Here is a 17,678-nt window from a genome sequence, read left to right on the forward strand (position 1 = left end):
CTGTTACCTACAGCCAAGATTACCAACTAATACATATTCTCCCTTTTCCATTCTTAGAGCAGCAGCCCTAGATCAGATCTTATCTCTCACCTAGACAACTGAAATAACCAAATTAGTCTCCTGGACTTCAATCTTTCCTGTTCCCCTTCCTTCTCCAACCCTTACCCTCCACCCCAAATACATTTAGAGCAATATAAAGGAGACATCTGACCACTGTACTTCTCTTCTATGGCTCCCTGTTATAAACACTGCCAGTTATTCCACTTCTTTCCTACAAACAGAACCCAATTTTACTTGGAGAAGCAATGTGCTTCCTATGCTGGAAAGTGAAACCTTATGAGCAAGCATCCAGTGAGATGTAAATAAAGGTATTGTGTGGAATTTTCCAGAAGTCAAGTTAAGGGGGGAAAAAAGAGCATCCTCTTTCCTGTTATCTGGACTAAGAGGCAATGCTATAAGAATGATGAAAGAACAAGATAACAGAAGCCTTGATCCCAGAAGACCATACTAATCCTAGGTTGCCTACCTGATGCCTTTCAGATGAAGGAACTTCTATCTCATTTAACCAATTGCTATTCTGAGATTGTCTAACAAATGCAGCTAAACCTAATTAGATTATACACTCCCTAACATACAAAGTCAAAACTCTTGATTTACCAGGCCCTTTCAATTCTTACAGTTTATCTCCATTCGTCCTCTCCTGTTTTATGATCTAGTACTATCGAATTGCTTATATTTATGTTTACATACACACACACACACACACACACACTCATACAACATATTATCTCAGAATTCCATGCATCTGCTCTCACAATTTCTTATGCATGAAATGCCAAACACATCTTCATTTGCCTAATTCTCACTAATCCTTCAAGTCTCAAGTATCATTTCCTCAATAAATCTGCAAATGAAATCTCCCTCCCTTAATACCTGCATTACCATGGCATCATGAGATTACATATTAATATTATGTATCTCTTTATCCAATTAGAAAATAAGTTCCCCAAAGGTTTAAAAAAAAAAGCCTCTTTTCTTCTGTTTGATCTAATCAAAAAAAAAAAAAATTGTAAAAAAAAAAAAAAAAAAAAAAAAAAAAAAGCCTCTTTATATTTTTATATTCCGCCTGTCTAGAACGTTGTCTTGCAAAGAATAGGCACTCAGTAAATGTGTGCTGAAATTAACTAAAACCCCTTCTTTTACTCTTCCAATAGCACTAGTCAGAAACTTTAAATAGTAGCCTGCATTCAAGCATTAAATGCCAGGAACTGAATGAAAGACACGTTTGTGATGCAGTTAATAGTCTCATTATTCATTTATAGAACAGTGATACCTAGACCACTCTGAAATCCTCCCGCCTCTATTCTGTTTCAGTTAATTTTGTTACTCATTTTCACAATTATGCACTCACCTCAACACTTCAGCAAAAATGATATTCCCCTTTCCCTGTCCTGTAACTTCAGTTTCCTTGCTGACTTTAGTTCAATCCTCCATTTTACCTCGAAGGACTCATCAACTGTCAAGCTTAATATGCCTCCAGACCTAACAAAGACCTCAGCACTCTCCTTCTCACATGTAGCCTTCAGAATTAACCACACCCCTAATCCTATCTAGAGGTCAAAACCTAGAAGGTGGAAACAAGACAGAAAAGTGCTACTAGCAAAAAATCAAGGTAACTTAAGGACTTCTGCTTCTAGCTATGACATAATAAATGACATCAGAAAATAGAAATAAAAATAGAACATATGTAAAACAACTGTTTTCAGACACTGACTATTGGTGCAGGACTGTGATCCCTGATAAAAGGGAAACAATTGAACACTACAATTTCCACAGCTTTTCTCCTGGAGGCACTTTCCGAACGGTGGCACAAAGAGAGGTAACCCAAACAGACATGACAATCTCACTGAGCTAGGAGACAGAATTTGAATTTTGTGAAGGCTGTGACAAAGTAAAGATGAGAAAAGAACTACACAGAGAAAGAGCACCGAAATCTACATAAAGGACCCCTAGAGTCTTTAAATAAATAAATACCAAGCTGAACATGCTGAGGATGAGAGTCCACAGGGTCAGGCAAAGAATAACAACCATGGAAGGAACAATTGCTGGAGAACTGTAAGCAGAATATTCCCCAGAGCTCACAAAGGGCTAGGAGACATTCTAGTTCCTACTAACCAGAACGGAGAAACCTTGCTGAACACCAAGGACAACCAGCAGAGAACCCACAGGGTCGTGCCTTAGTAAGTCTAAACCAACCCTAGAGTATAACTATTCTAGATGCATACTAACAAAACCTAAAAACAAGTCTTGAAAAGGATTACACTAATCCACAGGTAACTACCTATCTATCTGCCAAAAGAAAACTCAACACCCCTTTAAGGATGTCAACAAAATCCAGCAGTCACAATACAACTTTCACAAAGTTCAGAATCTAATTAAAAATTACTAGACATTAAAAGAAGCAGGAAACTGTGACCCAAAGTTAGTAGAAAAATTAATTAATTGAAACAGAACAAGAAAATAAAAGAGAAAATGAAATAGCAAACCAAGACATTGACACAGCTCTTATAAATATGTTTAGGGAAAGGAAAACATGAACCTAATGAGGAGATACAGTGAAGATACAAAAAAAGACCCAAATAAAACTTCCAGGCCGGGCGCGGTGGCTCACGCCTGTAATCCTAGCTCTCTGGGAGGCCGAGGCGGGCGGATTGCTAGAGGTCAGGAGTTCAAAACCAGCCTGAGCAAGAGCAAGACCCCGTCTCTACTATAAATAGAAAGAAATTAATTGGCCAACTGATATATATATATAAAAATTAGCCGGGCATGGTGGCGCATGCCTATAGTTCCAGCTACTCGGGAGGCTGAGGCAGAAGGATCGCTCGAGCCCAGGAGTTTGAGGTTGCTGTGAGCTAGGCTGACGCCACGGCACTCACTCTAGCCTGGACAACAAAGCGAGACTCTGTCTCAAAAAAAAAAAAAAAAAAAAAAAAAAAAAAAAACTTCCAATGATGAAAAATACAATACCTGAAATGAAAATGTCACTGGATAGGATAACAGTAGACTAGACACTGGAAAAGAAAAGGCCTATGAACCTGAAGCTCATGGCATAGCAATAAAACCTACCCAAACTAAAGCACAGAAAGGAAAAAGGCTAGAAATAAAGTAAACAGAGGATCATTGATCTGTGAGACAGTATTAAGAAGATTACCAAAATGAAAAAATATTCACAATAGCCAGAAAGTTTCAAATTTGAAAGAGACTATAAACTCACAAATTAAGAAGAAAATGAACCTAAGGCAGGTGCTATAGTCTGAATGTTCATGTGTCCCCATTCCATCTTCCTATGTTCAAATCCCCTAACCTCCAAAGTGATGGTATTAGAGGGTAGGGCCTTTGGGAGATGATTAGTAATGGGATTAGTACCCTTATAAAACAAGGCACAAGAGAGCTCCTTTGCTCCCTTCCACCATGTGAGATTAGAGTGAGAAAACAGCTGTCTATGAGGAAGCAGGCCCTCACTGGACACCATATCTGCCAGTGCCTTGATCCTGGACTTCCCAACCTCCAGATATAAATGTGAGGTATAAATTTCTGTTGCTTATAAGCCACCCAATCTGTGATATTTGGTATAGCAGCCCAAATGGACTAAGACAGTGGACAAATACAAAGAAATCAACAAGATGCACTGTAATTGATTCCTTAAAAACAACAGTAAAGAAAAAAACTTAAAAAGCATCCAGAATAAAAAGGAAGACTAGATATAGAAGAAAAAGGATTAAAAAATACTACAAAAATTTTTTTATGTAAAAGGCAAGCCAGAAGACAATAGAATGACATTTTAAAGTGCAGAAAAAGAACTATGAACGTAAAAATCTGTATCTAGCCACTAACCTAGCCAAATGTGGCTACTGAGCACTTAAAATTTGCCTAGCAAGACTGAAGAAATGAATTTTCAACCTGATAAAATTTTAATTAAAAAACTTAAAAGCTATATACAGTTTCCATATTGAATAGTGTAAAAAAAAACGCTAAAAAACAGGAAAAAATTGATACGCTAGATAAAAAAGCAAACCCAAATATACACTGCCTTTAAGAAATACACTTTCAATATATAAGAAATAGATGAGTTAAAACTAAAAAAATAAAAAATATATAACATGAAAATACAAAGAAGAAAGCTGAAAAGGGTTTAATGTGAGACAAAGCAGACTTTTATAGATAAGAGTATTACCAAAAATAAAAAGGAACATTTCATAATAATATAATGGTCAATTCATCAAGGAAATATAACAATCCTAAATATGTATATACCTAATAAAGCTTCAAAATACATAATACAAAAACTGACAAAACTGAAAGCAGAAATAGACAAATCCACAATTACAGTTAAAGATTTTAACACTGTTCTCTCAGTAATTGATAAGACGAATAAACAGAAAATCATAAGAATACAGGAGACTTAACACTATTAACCAACTTTCACTAACTGGTGTTTATAGAACACTATACCTAACAACAGCAGAACACATATTCATTTCAAATACACATGAAATTTTCACCAAAATGGATCATATGCTATTCTTAGCTTTCTAGGCTGTATTTAAAAAAAAAAAAAAAAAAAGATAGGCCATAGGCTAGAACATAAAATAAGTCTCAACAACTTTTTTAAAAATGAAATTATACAGAGTATATTCTATAACAATAGCAGAATTAACTTCAAAGTCAACAACAAAAAACCCAGTAAAATCTACAATTATCTGGATATTTTGAAACCTACTTATATATAATTCATGAATTTTAAAAAAGTAAAAAAATATTTTGAATAGGATGTCATAAAAATATACAACACATAAAAATTACGTGGAGATAAAACAGTGCTAAAAGAAAACCTTAGAGATTAAATATTCATTAGAACAGAAGGAAGACTTAGAATCAATGACCTATGCATCCACCTTAGGAAGCTAGAAAAAAAAGAGCAAATTAAACACAAAATAAGTACTAGGAATGAAATAGCAAATATAGTTTAAGTCAATAAGATAGAAAATACATAGAGAAAAAACAATGAAACTAGAAGGTAATTCTTTTGAAAAGTCTAATACAACTGATAAACCTCAGGCAAGACTAACCAAGGAATGAAACAGAAAACAGAAATTACCAAAATCAAGAATGAAAGAGGGGACATCAATACAGATTCCAGACATTAAAAGGACAAATGAAATATTACAAACAACTTTATGGCAATAAACTTGACAATTGTAATGAAATAAATTCCTTGAAAAACCCAAATTATTTATACTAAAACTAACTCAAGAATAGAAAATATTTAATATAGCTACTAGAGGAATTAAATTTTTGGTTAAAAACTATTCCACAAAGAAAACTCCAAGACCAAAGGGTTTCACTGGTGAATTTTAACAAACATTTAAGGAAGAAATCACATCAATCTTGCACAAATTCTTTGACGAAACAGCAGAAGAGGAATATATTTTAATTCATCTGTGAGGCCAACATTACCTTTATGCAAAAATGCCAATATCCCTCATGAACACAGATGAAAAAAAATCCTCATAAAATAGTTAACAGATCAAATCCAGAAATATATGTATTATATAAAGTATATGTATATAAGCATATCAACAAATGTAGTTCTCCCAAGAATGCATGTTGGTGAAACATTTGAAAATCAAAGCAATGTAATTCTCCATGTTAGCTGAATAAAAGAGAAAAATCATGTGATCATATCAATAGATGCAGAAAAAGCATTTAATAGAAAGAATTCAATATTCTTTCAAGATATAAACTCAAAAAACTAGAAATAGAAGGTAATTTCATGTATGAAAGGGCATACATTAAAATCTCACAGCTAAGATCATGCCTAAAGGTGAAAGACAAAATACCTTCCACCTAAGATAGGAAACAAGGCAATGATGTATACTCTCACCACTCCATCCAACACTATATTAAAGTCCTAGCTACTGAAATAAGGCAACGAAAAAAAAATAACAAATAAAATAAAAGGCACAGAGATTGAAAAGAAAAAAGTAAAAGTCTTTATTCACATATGCCATAATCATGATACCTAAAAATCCTAAGAAATCTACCCAAAAAGCTGCTAGCATAGTATTTGTGAATTTACCAAGGTGAAAAAGATACAAGCTAAATATACAAAAAGCAGTTGTATATTTATATACTAGCTGCAAACACATTTTTTAAAACTCTAATTATAATAGCACTCCAAGAAAACAAAATAGAAAAAAGTACAACAAAAGACATATAAGACCTCTACAATGAAAATTCAAGAACATTGTGAGAGAAATTAAAGAACTTAAAGGGATAGAGAAATACATCATGTGCATGATGAAGTGAAAGACTATTTTAAGATGTCAATCTCCCAAAATTAATCTACTGAAACAAAACAATTCTGATCAAAATACCAGCCGACATTTTTGTTGAAATTAATAGGCTGATTCTAAAATTTATAAAGAAATGCAAATAACTCAGAGTAGCCAAAACAATTTTCAAAAAGAACAAAATCAAATAACTTTCACTACCTGATTCCAAACTTACCCTAAAGCTCCAGTAATTAACATAGTGTATTTTTTTTTTCAGACAGAGTCTCGCTTTGTTGCCCAGGCTAAAGTGAGTGCCGTGGCGTCAGCCCAGCTCACAGCCACCTCAAACTCCTAGGCTCCAGCAATACTGCTGCCTCAGCCTCCCGAGTAGCTGGGACTACAGGCATGTGCCACCATGCCCGACTAATTTTTTTCTATATATATTAGTTGGCCAATTCATTTCTCTCTATTTATAGTAGAGACGGGGTCTTGCTCAGGCTAGTTTTGAACTCTTGACCTCGAGTAATCCACCTGCCTCGGCCTCCCAGAGTGCTAGGATTACAGGTGTGAGCCACCGCGCCCAGCCAACATAGTGTATTTATGAGAAACATGTAGCTCAATGGAGCAGAATAGAGAGATAGTGTATTTATGAGAAACATGTAGCTCAATGGAGCAGAATAGAGAGTCATATGCTCCACTGATTTTCAGCAAAGGAGCCAATGAAATTTAATAGGGAAAAGTTAGCCTTCTCAATAAATGATGCTAGAACAAATGGAAATTCATATGGGAAAAAAATAAACTTTGCCACTTATACTATAAACAAAAATTAAACACTATGATTTATTAATAGATCATAGATAAGCAAAAAAGGGAAGCTATAAAACTTCTAGAAAAAAAACAGGAGAAAATCAGGTGTGATTGAGTTGTGAAAAGATTAGGACACCAAAATCACTAAGTAAAAAATAATAATAAATTAAAAATAACTGATAAATTAGGCTTCACAAAAGAAGACACAGAATGGCCAATAAAGACTTAAAATGATTTATATCATTGTTCTTCAGGGAAATACCACATGAGATACCACTAGACATGCAGCAGAATGGCTAAAAATTACAATGAGTCACAATATCAAACACTAGCAAGGATGTGGTATTCATCTTTCTTTTCAGTTTCCCTAGACATTTCATCCATTCTAATGGCTCTAACTAGCAATGATTCCCAAATCATATCCCCATCTTCTTAAATGTTCTCTGAAACCCAAGATCCACATTTCCAATATTTCCTGTACATCTCCAAGTAGATGTCTCACAGATATTTTCATATCATAACTAGTAATATCTTGAGTTCTTATACATTTTTAGTTCCCATATATTATTCTTTCAAATAAAAATTTCTCAAATAGCTGCTCTGATTAATTTTAGTACATACTTACTGATGAACTATCAGCTGACTCATCGTTTTTTTCATATTTTTGTTTCTTGTTCTTTTTTTTCTTCTCTTTCTTTACTTTTTTTGAATGCTTGTCTTTTTTCTTCTTTTTCTTCACAGAATGTTCCTATAATCATTTTGAATAGGCAAGAAAGGAATTTAGTTTTACCTTTCTTCAGTAGGAAGCATTTTGAAGGAAAAAAATCCACATTCTAAAAAGCTTTAAGTCTTTCATGTAATGAGACAAAGAATATGTCTAAGTAAATAAAATCTTCTAAGAAACCTTAACATGCCTTCTATATAAACTACTAATAAATCATATAGCTGAGACTCCTTACCAGAAAAATATGTTTATTTGTAGATTCATGACAGATATAATCAAATAAACACATATATATTCATAAATATATATACGTTTACATACATATACACACACACATACAGACACACAATATCCGTCTATGGTCCCCCAAAAAATCTTTATACAAGATTATTAAGCCATAAAAAATATAACAAGATAGTATGAATTTAAATTGTAGGAAGAGGCTGGAGGGAGAAGGAGGGATGGAGAAAGGGAAGATATGGATCAAAGAGTACAAAGCTTCAGTTACACTAGAGTAATAAGTTTTAGTGATCTATTGCATGGTGACACAATTAATAATATTGTATATTCCAAAACTGCTGAAAGAATAGACTTTTAATGTTCTCACCACAAAAAAAGATAAGTTGGTGAGGTGAAAATGTTAATTAGCTTGATTGAATCTCACAATAATATGTACATAGATCAAAACATCACACTGTACCCCATAAATAAACACAATTATTTGTCAATTAAAAATATTTTTTAAAAAAATTGTAGGAAAACAGGCTTGAAACCTAAAAAAAAAAAAAAATCAAAGACAAAAAGCTTAAAATGCATAATTTTTTAAACCCATAAGCTTGCTATAAATGAACCAGACTGTAAAGCTAAGTCTTCTACCAGCTCAAGTAACAAAATCATTCCAATATCATAATGTTCAAAATATTACAATATATCACTTCTGCCAAAGAGATAAAACCAGTCAGTAATGCCAACTATGTGATAATCATTCTGTAACTCAGGTAAACAGTCCATAAAGTTGTTCTTCCAATATTATAATAACTTGAATAAGTGCAAAAAAGGTATGTTTACATCAAGTAAATCTGTTAGTATTCACCTGAGAGAATTGTTCAATTCGCTCATTCACATCAGGTAGCATCCATGTATCTTCACCCCGAAGTCGCTTAAGTTCTTTACGTCTTTCTTCTTTTTCAAAATTGGCTTTAGCCTACAACAATAAAAACTGACAATTGATCCAACTGGTTTTCACACACACAAAAAAAATGGAAAACAAAAACCTACCCCACTTTTACATAAAGGCATCTACTCATTAACCAACAGACTATTCCTTGCCAAGAACTTGCTTCTACCAAGTGTTGAAAAGATTTAAAAACAAAACCTCTTATTCCACATTACCAATAACATTATTAATCTCCAGTGAATTAAGCCACCAATCAGGGACAGAATCCTAGGACCTATTCCAAGCCCTCCGCTCTCTCTAAGCTCCAACCTAAAATATGATTTGGAAGCCCTTTTCCCTTCACCATCCCAGTGGCCTTAGACTTTCGCAAGTTACAAGACTTACATCTATGCCATCAAATAGGCAAAGCCTGTACCCCAATACCCAGCCCCCAAAATGCTTCAGGAAGAATCATCTTTCTAAAAAGAAATTATCAAATTACTAATTTTTATTCATCCTTCACCAATGGTCAAATAAAGTAAGTGTTTCTTAGGAAATTGTTCCTGACCTCTTTCTTATTCTTCCTCCTAATCTCCAAAGCTGGGTGTGGTCCTTCTCAAACTTTGTGCTTATCTCTCCTATAAGATTTATCACCGCTTACTAACCCTACTTCCAAAAACTGCTTGAAACACCAAAGAGACAAGGATGAACATTTATTATACATATACATTATCTATGTTGAAATCAAGGAACAATACCAACCTTTCACCTATCCAAGACTAATCGCCCACTCAACCCCTTTAAATCTGACTCTAGTCATTTCCACTTCTCTTTCCAGTTTCCTCCACCTACCTCTTCGCTACTGCCTCCTTCTCATCTGCATTTAAACTCGTTTAAAACTCTTCCATTTTAAAACAAACAAAACAAAAACCCTCACTGTGTCCTATGTTGCTCTCCAAACTACAACTTTTCCCTTTCATTGCCACACTTCTTACATCTTGAATAGCTTATCAGATAATTCAATACAGTTTACTTCCTCTGCTCTTTATATGTTACCTCTATGCATCTCAAGCTTAGTGAGAAATATGTTTCTCAACCTTTGGTGAGAGGCTAAATTTCCTGGGTCTCTTGTGTTAACTCTTGTTTGGATCAGGACCGGCTTACAGTTAAGTCTGGAATTGATACTAATAATAAGACGAGAGAATGAAAAGTCAAGCTGAGTCTACTCAAATGCAACTGACATTTGTTCCTGAAAAGGTAAAATTTCATTTTACATACAGCAGAAGCAATGACTGAGACTGTGAAACACGCAGAGTCCTTACAAGTGGTAGGGTAGCTAAAAGGTGTGCAGTCCGGGTGACAGAAATGCAAAGAATAGATGATTTAAAAAGGAAACTTGGAAAAAAAAGAAAGATATCCCAGAAAGGAGAATGAACAACTGGAACCTGCCACAGCGTCTAGAAGACGAGAGATACACAAGAATTTATCGGCATTGCAAAGGGAGATTTCACCCAAATAAAGTGAGGTACAGTGGTTAAGGGAAGGGGTGGGTAAGCCAGCTTCCAGGAACCCTCAACTTCCACAACGCCAAATAACTACAAAAGTCACAAAACGGAGCTACCTGGCGCAACACCTCAGCCCTGGCAATCCGGGTCTGTTCTTTCCGCTCTTCAATACTCTTCGCACTTTCAAATCTACCACTGGCAGCCGCCATAGTTGTTGTCACCGTAAAGCTAGGAAGCCGTCGTGCAATCTTAGTTTACGACAGTCGTAATTTAATAAACAAACCGGGACTTCCGACCAGGGAGAGGAGGGGCTCTGCGCCACCAATGGAGCATGCGCAGACCTCAGTGTCGCGTAAGGTTCCAGTGATAATTCCAGCTCCAGGTTTTCGGCGAGACTTGGAGACCAGCGAAAGATTTATAGTTTCGCGTATTGAGTTCACTGTGAGTGGAAGTAATATCAATTTACGTATGTTATGCGGTTTGCACTATACTAACAACTTTCTCACAAATTTAACCTAAGTCAGAAGCTCCTAGAGGTTAATTAAGTTCATGCGTGTTAAAGTTTTGCGCCAAAGTTCCCTTTCTTACCAAAGGCTGACTTCCCTGTACTGGACGAATGGACTGAAGCTGGCCAGAAGGTCAAAGTTGCATTGAAGATTAAGTGTTTCACTTTAGTGGATTTTTTTTTTTAATATATGAAATAGTCATGTGAATTTTGCATTGTATTTCATGATTTATCTGTGCTTATTTTGTTAGAATTTTACATTATTTTTTCTCTAACCTCATATTATTTTCTTATACTATCCATCCAAACATTTTTTTATTGCAATGGGCAATTACATATTTATTTGGGTGGGGATTTCCTTGTTTTCTTTTATGTATGTATCTCCCAAACATAGAACTTTTAAGTGCCATGAAGAATAAGACATTCTAAAATATTTATCAAGTGCTTTGAGAATGTAAAACACAAAACTTAACATTTATAGTCATAAAGGTAAAGAAGAAATCTGGAGAATAATTATAAACTAGATATTTTAAAGACACTAAAAATAATTAATGTAAGTCAGGTTGATGTAAATATTCTTTCTTTTCATCTTTCATAAAATCGAATGTGTGTTTGCAAGAAGCTTTCCCAGGAGTTTCTAATTTAACTATCATTCCTTGAAAGTCTTAATCTTTAGCACATAATATGTACTTCTTTGCTGTACAATAGAATGTACTCGTATTTTTGTTATAGAAAATTGAATTTTAATTTACCTATTGACCTTGTAATCTCTAACTAACTGACTGCCTTGACTGATTTTGTTGTAATTAACTAACATTTAAGTCTTTTCAGATTCTCTTGGGATTCAGAAAAACATCCATTCCCCCCTTTGCATCAATTACAGGACAAAAAAATATAAACAGTGATTATTACAGAAACCTGTGTTTTAATTCATTCAGACAGCTATAACAAGACTATCATAGACTGGATGTCTTATAAACAACATTTATTTCTCACAGTTTTGAAGACTAGGAAGTCCCAGCATAAGGTGTGGGCAGATTTGCTGTCTGGTGAGGGTGGGTCCTGGTACATAGATGGCAAGTCATTTGCTCTGTCCCATGTGGCAGGAGGGGTGAGGGATCTCTCTCTCTAGTGCCTCTTTTATAGGGGCATTAATCCCATTCAAGAAGATGCTGCCCTCATGAACCAATCACCTCCCAAAGCCCCTACCTTCACATAGCTTCACAATAAGGAATAGGTTTCAACACAAGAATTTGGGGGGAGCACAAACATTCAGTCTGTAGCAATGTATAAAGTTACATGAAAAAGGTTTAAAATTTTTACATAAGGCTCAAAAGAAGACTAGAACAAATGGAAAAGTATACCGTGTCCTTAAAGAAGACTCAACATCATAAACAGTCAACTTTCCTTAAATTAATTTGTAAATGCAATGCAATACAAATAAAATTACCAACAACAAAAAAATGTTGGGGTCAGAGAGGAGAACCAGGCATGTTAAAATAGGAAAAAAAAAAAAAAAAGTTGTTTTGGCTAGATTTGCATTTGGCCACACCTAAAAAAATCCAATCACATGGTTTAATCAAATAAGAGGTGATGTATGAAGGAGCCTAAAGGTAGCTGATCCAGGATTGGTGCAGTTGCTGAAGGAACCTGATTGTTTCTCCTTTTCTACTTTGTTGCAGTCTTTAGTCTTCATAGTCACAAGCAAGGAATCACATTCTTCTGTGTCTGTTCATGGCATCTATTAGACACAAGCATAAAGGGAAAGAACAAAGAGTAAAAGGTATATGCCAGCTCAGCTGATCCCATTTTCTATTAGAAAAATGATGGTTTTTCCTAAAGCTAGTCCAGTTTTTCCCTGTAAATCTTATGAGCCAGAAGTAGGTTACATGGTCACAACTAATTACAAAAGAGTCAAGAAGATTCCAGTTACATCATGAAATGCCACTCAACTTGGTTTTTTCTGATGTTTCTTTGTGATTAGCTTCGAGTTAGGCATTTTGAGCAGAACTATCACAGAAGTTGGGCTGTCTTATAGCATCCTACTGGGTAGCACATGATTTCCATTTATTCCAGTGCTGGTGATGTTAATTCTGGTCGTGTAAATAAAGTGATGTCTGCCAAGCTTCTTTGCTGTAAAGTACCCCTGTTCCTTTTGTAAATAATATGTATTTTGTGAAGTGGTTTTTGAAACTATATAAATTCTGTATCAAATTTTCAAGTTTTTTAATATCAGTATCAAATATTTGAATTACTCATTTATATCACATGGACTCATGATTTCTCAGTGGATTCCTGTTTTTGTTCAGTTGGATACTATTAAGTTATTTCAGTATTTCTTCTGATGCTCAAATTGTCCCAGGTTAGGCCAGTGAGAACCCCTTCAAGCTGGTTTCTGTGTCCTTTAGACATATACCCATATTCTTTGAGCATTTCCTTTCTGGTACAAGAAGATAATGGATGTTCATCTTGTATAATACTTTCTCTACGTAAGCCCTGGAATCAGCATTTTTTTCCAAGAATACTTGGTTTCATTTGGTCTAAAATGGTGTTTAGAAGTTGTCAAATAAAAAACAAATCTGGACTTAGGTAAAAGACTTTATTCAAAAAGACTATTGCAGTATGGGGAGGAAGACCATTATAATAGGGAGAACATTCTGAAACTAAGATTTATAAGGGTCTCAAAGGTTGGGAAAAAAAGAGCTTTTCTTTTATAGGCTGTAGTAAACAAGGCCTAGAAAGACCCAGGTTTGAGGGAATGGGATGAGCAGGCAGTGTGACATTTTCCAAGAACACAGTGACAGTAGCCATTTCCCAGAACACAAAAGGATATGGAGATTTGTTTTTTTTTTTTTTTTTTTTTTTTTTTTTTTTTTTGAGACAGAGTCTCGCTTTGTTGCCTAGGCTAGAGTGAGTGCCATGGGGTCAGCCTAGCTCACAGCAACCTCAAACTCCTGGGCTCAAGCGATCCTTCTGTCTCAGCCTCCCAAGTAGCTGGGACTACAGGCATGAGCCACCATGCCCAGCTAATTTTTTCTATATATATTAGTTGGCCAATTAGTTTCTTTCTATTTATAGTAGAGACGGGGTCTCGCTCTTGCTCAGGCTGGTTTCGAACTCCTGACCTCGAGCAATCCACCTGCCTCGGCCTCCCGGAGAGCTAGGATTACAGGCGTGAGCCGCCGCGCCCGGCCAGAGATTTCTTGATGGTCATTTTCTAGGAGCATAAGGTTCAAGTAAAGTTCACAATTATCAAGGCCAAGATCTGGTCACTAAGTATGCTCATTAGTATCAGAATGTTGCTGCTCCAGGTCTTCTCAATGGGCAGAGATAGGGAGACAGATATATAGATATAGATAAAGTTATAGATATATATAACTATTTCTGTATCTACCTCCATGCACTAAAAACCATGAGTTCATACAGATACCTCCAGTTCTAACTCAATACCACAGGATTCATTCTAGTTTTTTCATTTCCATATTTGTAAATCCATACTCTAACAGGTATAAACCTAATTCCCATTATCCTTAGTATATTAACTGATTTGATCAGTTATCCAATATGTAACCGATTTTCTATTGCCATCAGCACTCCTTCCCTTGATAGATGTCCTCCTTAACCCACTGAGGTCTTAACCTGTCCTAGGTTACCCCATTCAGGATCTGACACCCTAAACAGGACTACCACCCCACACAACTACATGTCTCACCCTGCCTGGTCTCTGATGCTGAAGTTCCAGGTGCCACTCACACCACATAGGCACCCTTCACACTCCCAACTCACCAACCTGGATGCATACCTTGCTCAGTCCACTAAATGATTTTGTCATTGAAGGAACTGGAAGATAAAGACAAAGATTTAATTCTCTTTTAATCTATAAAAATGTTCACCTGATCTCCCATTTTATTTTTGTGCCATTTATGTATTGAAGAAACTGGGTCCCTTTTGTTTTTAGATATCTCACATTCTGAGTTTAGCTTATTGCATCTTTTTTTTTTATTTTAACATTTCTTTATCCCCTATTTCCTATAAACATAGTTAGATGTAGAGATTTTATTAGATTCAGGTTCAATATTTTTTACAAAAATACTTCTGCATCCCTGTTTTTGTTTTGTTTTGTTTTGTTTTTTGAACAGAGTCTCGCTTTGTTGCCCAGGCTAGAGTGAGTGTCATGGCGTCAGCCTAGCTCACAGCAACCTCAATCTCCTGGGCTCAAGCAATCCTGCTGCCTCAGCCTCCCGAGTAGCTGGGACTACAGGCATGCGCCACCATGCCCGGCTCATTTTTTCTATATATATTAGTTGGCCAATTAATTTCTTTCTATATATAGTAGAGACGGGGTCTCACTCTTGCTCAGGCTGGTTTCGAACTCCTGACCTTGAGCAATCCACCTGCCTCAGCCTCTCAGAGTGCTAGGATTACAGGCGTGAGCCACCACGCCCAGCCTGCATTCCTGTTTTTGTTTTTTTGTTTTTTGTTTTGTTTTGTTTTTGGTAGAGACTGGGTCTCACTCTTGCTTAGGCTGGTCTCGAAATCCTGATCTTATACAATCTTCCCATCTCAGCCTCCCAGAATGCTAAGATTACAAATGTGAGCCACCATGCCTGGCCATTGCATCACATCTTGAAGCACATCATAATTGTTCTACTTTTCATGAAGATTGATAAGTGGAGGTCAGGTGTTGTCAGCATGAATTCATCCATTTTCAGAGTCTCCATCAGTCTAATAGGTTTAGCATCCATTGATTATCATTTTCAAGATTAATTATTTTTCTAGGACTGTAAAATGGTGGCTTTCAAATTCTACCATTTTCCCTGCATTCATTAGATGGAGTTTTATAAAGGACTCTACCTCATTAGCTGTTTGTACCCTGAAATACAGGCCATACAGGACAGATAGGATAAATGTTTCATCATTTCTCTTTATCTTCAGAATAATGAATTGGTTGCCAACAGGAATCAATGATGTATAGGGAAGTTTAATTTCATTACGAACTCATGTTGTCTTTATGTAGAAGTGTTTCAATCTGTTGAAATAAGTATTCCTTTTACTTCTCAAAAGTGGCCATTGTCTCCTACTGGGAACTCCTTCAGGTTGGTAGCTATAACCTATGTAACATGACCCCAGTAGTCTGGTAGCTTCCTTCTTTCTGGCATTAAAGTAAGGATCATCTTTTACATTTGCTACTCCAGATGTAGAATCAGTCATTTTATGAAGAACCCTAGTTCCCTTTCATGGAAATTGATGTTTAGATACCACCATTTTGGCAGTATTGGTGCTCATGGCTACAAAATGATCATTATACCTAGACCTTTACAATGAACAGAACTGGGAAATACATATGTTTTTCAAAAGAGAAAAATGAATTATGAACTCATACATATATTTCCAATTTGAATTGAAAATTGCAAAGTTTTTACTAATCTTTAATTTTATATTTGTGTCACTATACTCATTAAAATTTTGGTTCCTAATGGTACTAACATAACTACTTATTTGTTTTATCCTCATGTCTATATTTTCTAAAAACAATATCAGTGATATTGCTAACGATAAAACAACTGAATGCAATTTGACATTTATATATACTTATTTTTGTCTTTAAGATATATACACTAGTAATGCAGAGTTAAAATACATTTTAAAGTCACTTAAAATAATTTTTCCTAATGTGGTTATGCCACAACTAGATATTTAATTAGCTTCATTTGTTACTGTTTGCTTTTCACTTTAAGGTTTTCTGGGTTTTTTAAATTTTGTAAAATATATAATCCAAAATTAAACTCTGAAAACAAGAGACTTTATCAAACTGAATGACAAAGGGGCTACTAGCTTTCAAAAATCTACGGAATACAGCAAAATCAATCCTAAGAGTAACATTCATAAGCTTTAATGCCTACATCAAAAAGACAGAAGCATCACAAATTAACATCCTAATGCCATATCTCAAGAAACTAGAAAAAAGAAAAACATATCAAACCCAAAGGCAGCAGAAGAAAAGAAATAAAAAAGCTCAGAGCAGAATTAAAAGATGGGAAACCAAAAGATCAATACAAAGTATCAACAAAACAAAAAGTTGATTCTTTGAAAAGATAAACAAAGTCAATTGATTGCTAGCCAGATTAACCAGAAATAGAACAGAAGTAAACAAGCTTAATCAGACATGAAAAGACATTGCAACAGATACTGCAGAAATATGAAATATCATCCATAAATACTATGAAAACCTCTACACACAGAAACTAGAAAACCTAGAAGAAATGGATAAATTCCTGGAAACACACAACCTTCCTAAGCCTGAATCAGGAAGAAAAAGAAATCCTAAACAGACTAATAATGAGCAGCGAGATTAAAGCAGTAAAAAAAAAAAAAAAAAAAAATCCCCCCTCAAAAAAAACCTCAAACCAGACAGATTCGCAGCCCAATTCTACCAGACCAACAAAGAACTGGTATTTCTCTACAGAAATTATTCCATAACATCAAAAAGGAGGGAATCCTCGGTAACTTATACTATGAAGCCAATATCACCTTGATACTGGAAAGGACACACACACAGAGAAAACTGCAGAGGAATATCCCTTATGAACACAGATGCAAAAATCCTCAACAAAATACTACCAAACTAAATTCAATAGCACATCAA

General features: G+C 35.2%; 1 protein-coding gene across 2 annotated transcripts in view; it reads right to left on the reverse strand.

Moving 5' to 3' along the window:
• The window catches only part of CWF19L2 (CWF19 like cell cycle control factor 2), a 127,142-nt gene extending 116,376 nt beyond the window's left edge, over positions 1 to 10,766 (reverse strand). For both annotated transcript variants that reach the window (XM_076002477.1, XM_020286673.2), the window contains exons 1-3: positions 10,644 to 10,766; positions 8,960 to 9,070; positions 7,768 to 7,890 (exon numbers count right to left, since the gene is read on the reverse strand). In XM_076002477.1, coding sequence (XP_075858592.1) covers positions 7,768 to 7,890; positions 8,960 to 9,070; positions 10,644 to 10,736 — 327 coding nt within the window. In that variant the 5' untranslated portion in view covers positions 10,737 to 10,766. The remainder of the gene's footprint in view (positions 1 to 7,767; positions 7,891 to 8,959; positions 9,071 to 10,643) is intronic.
• Between the last annotated feature and the right edge of the window lie 6,912 nt (positions 10,767 to 17,678).

This window comes from Microcebus murinus, chromosome 4 (assembly GCF_040939455.1).
Source record: "Microcebus murinus isolate Inina chromosome 4, M.murinus_Inina_mat1.0, whole genome shotgun sequence".
Classification (NCBI taxonomy): domain Eukaryota; kingdom Metazoa; phylum Chordata; class Mammalia; order Primates; family Cheirogaleidae; genus Microcebus; species Microcebus murinus.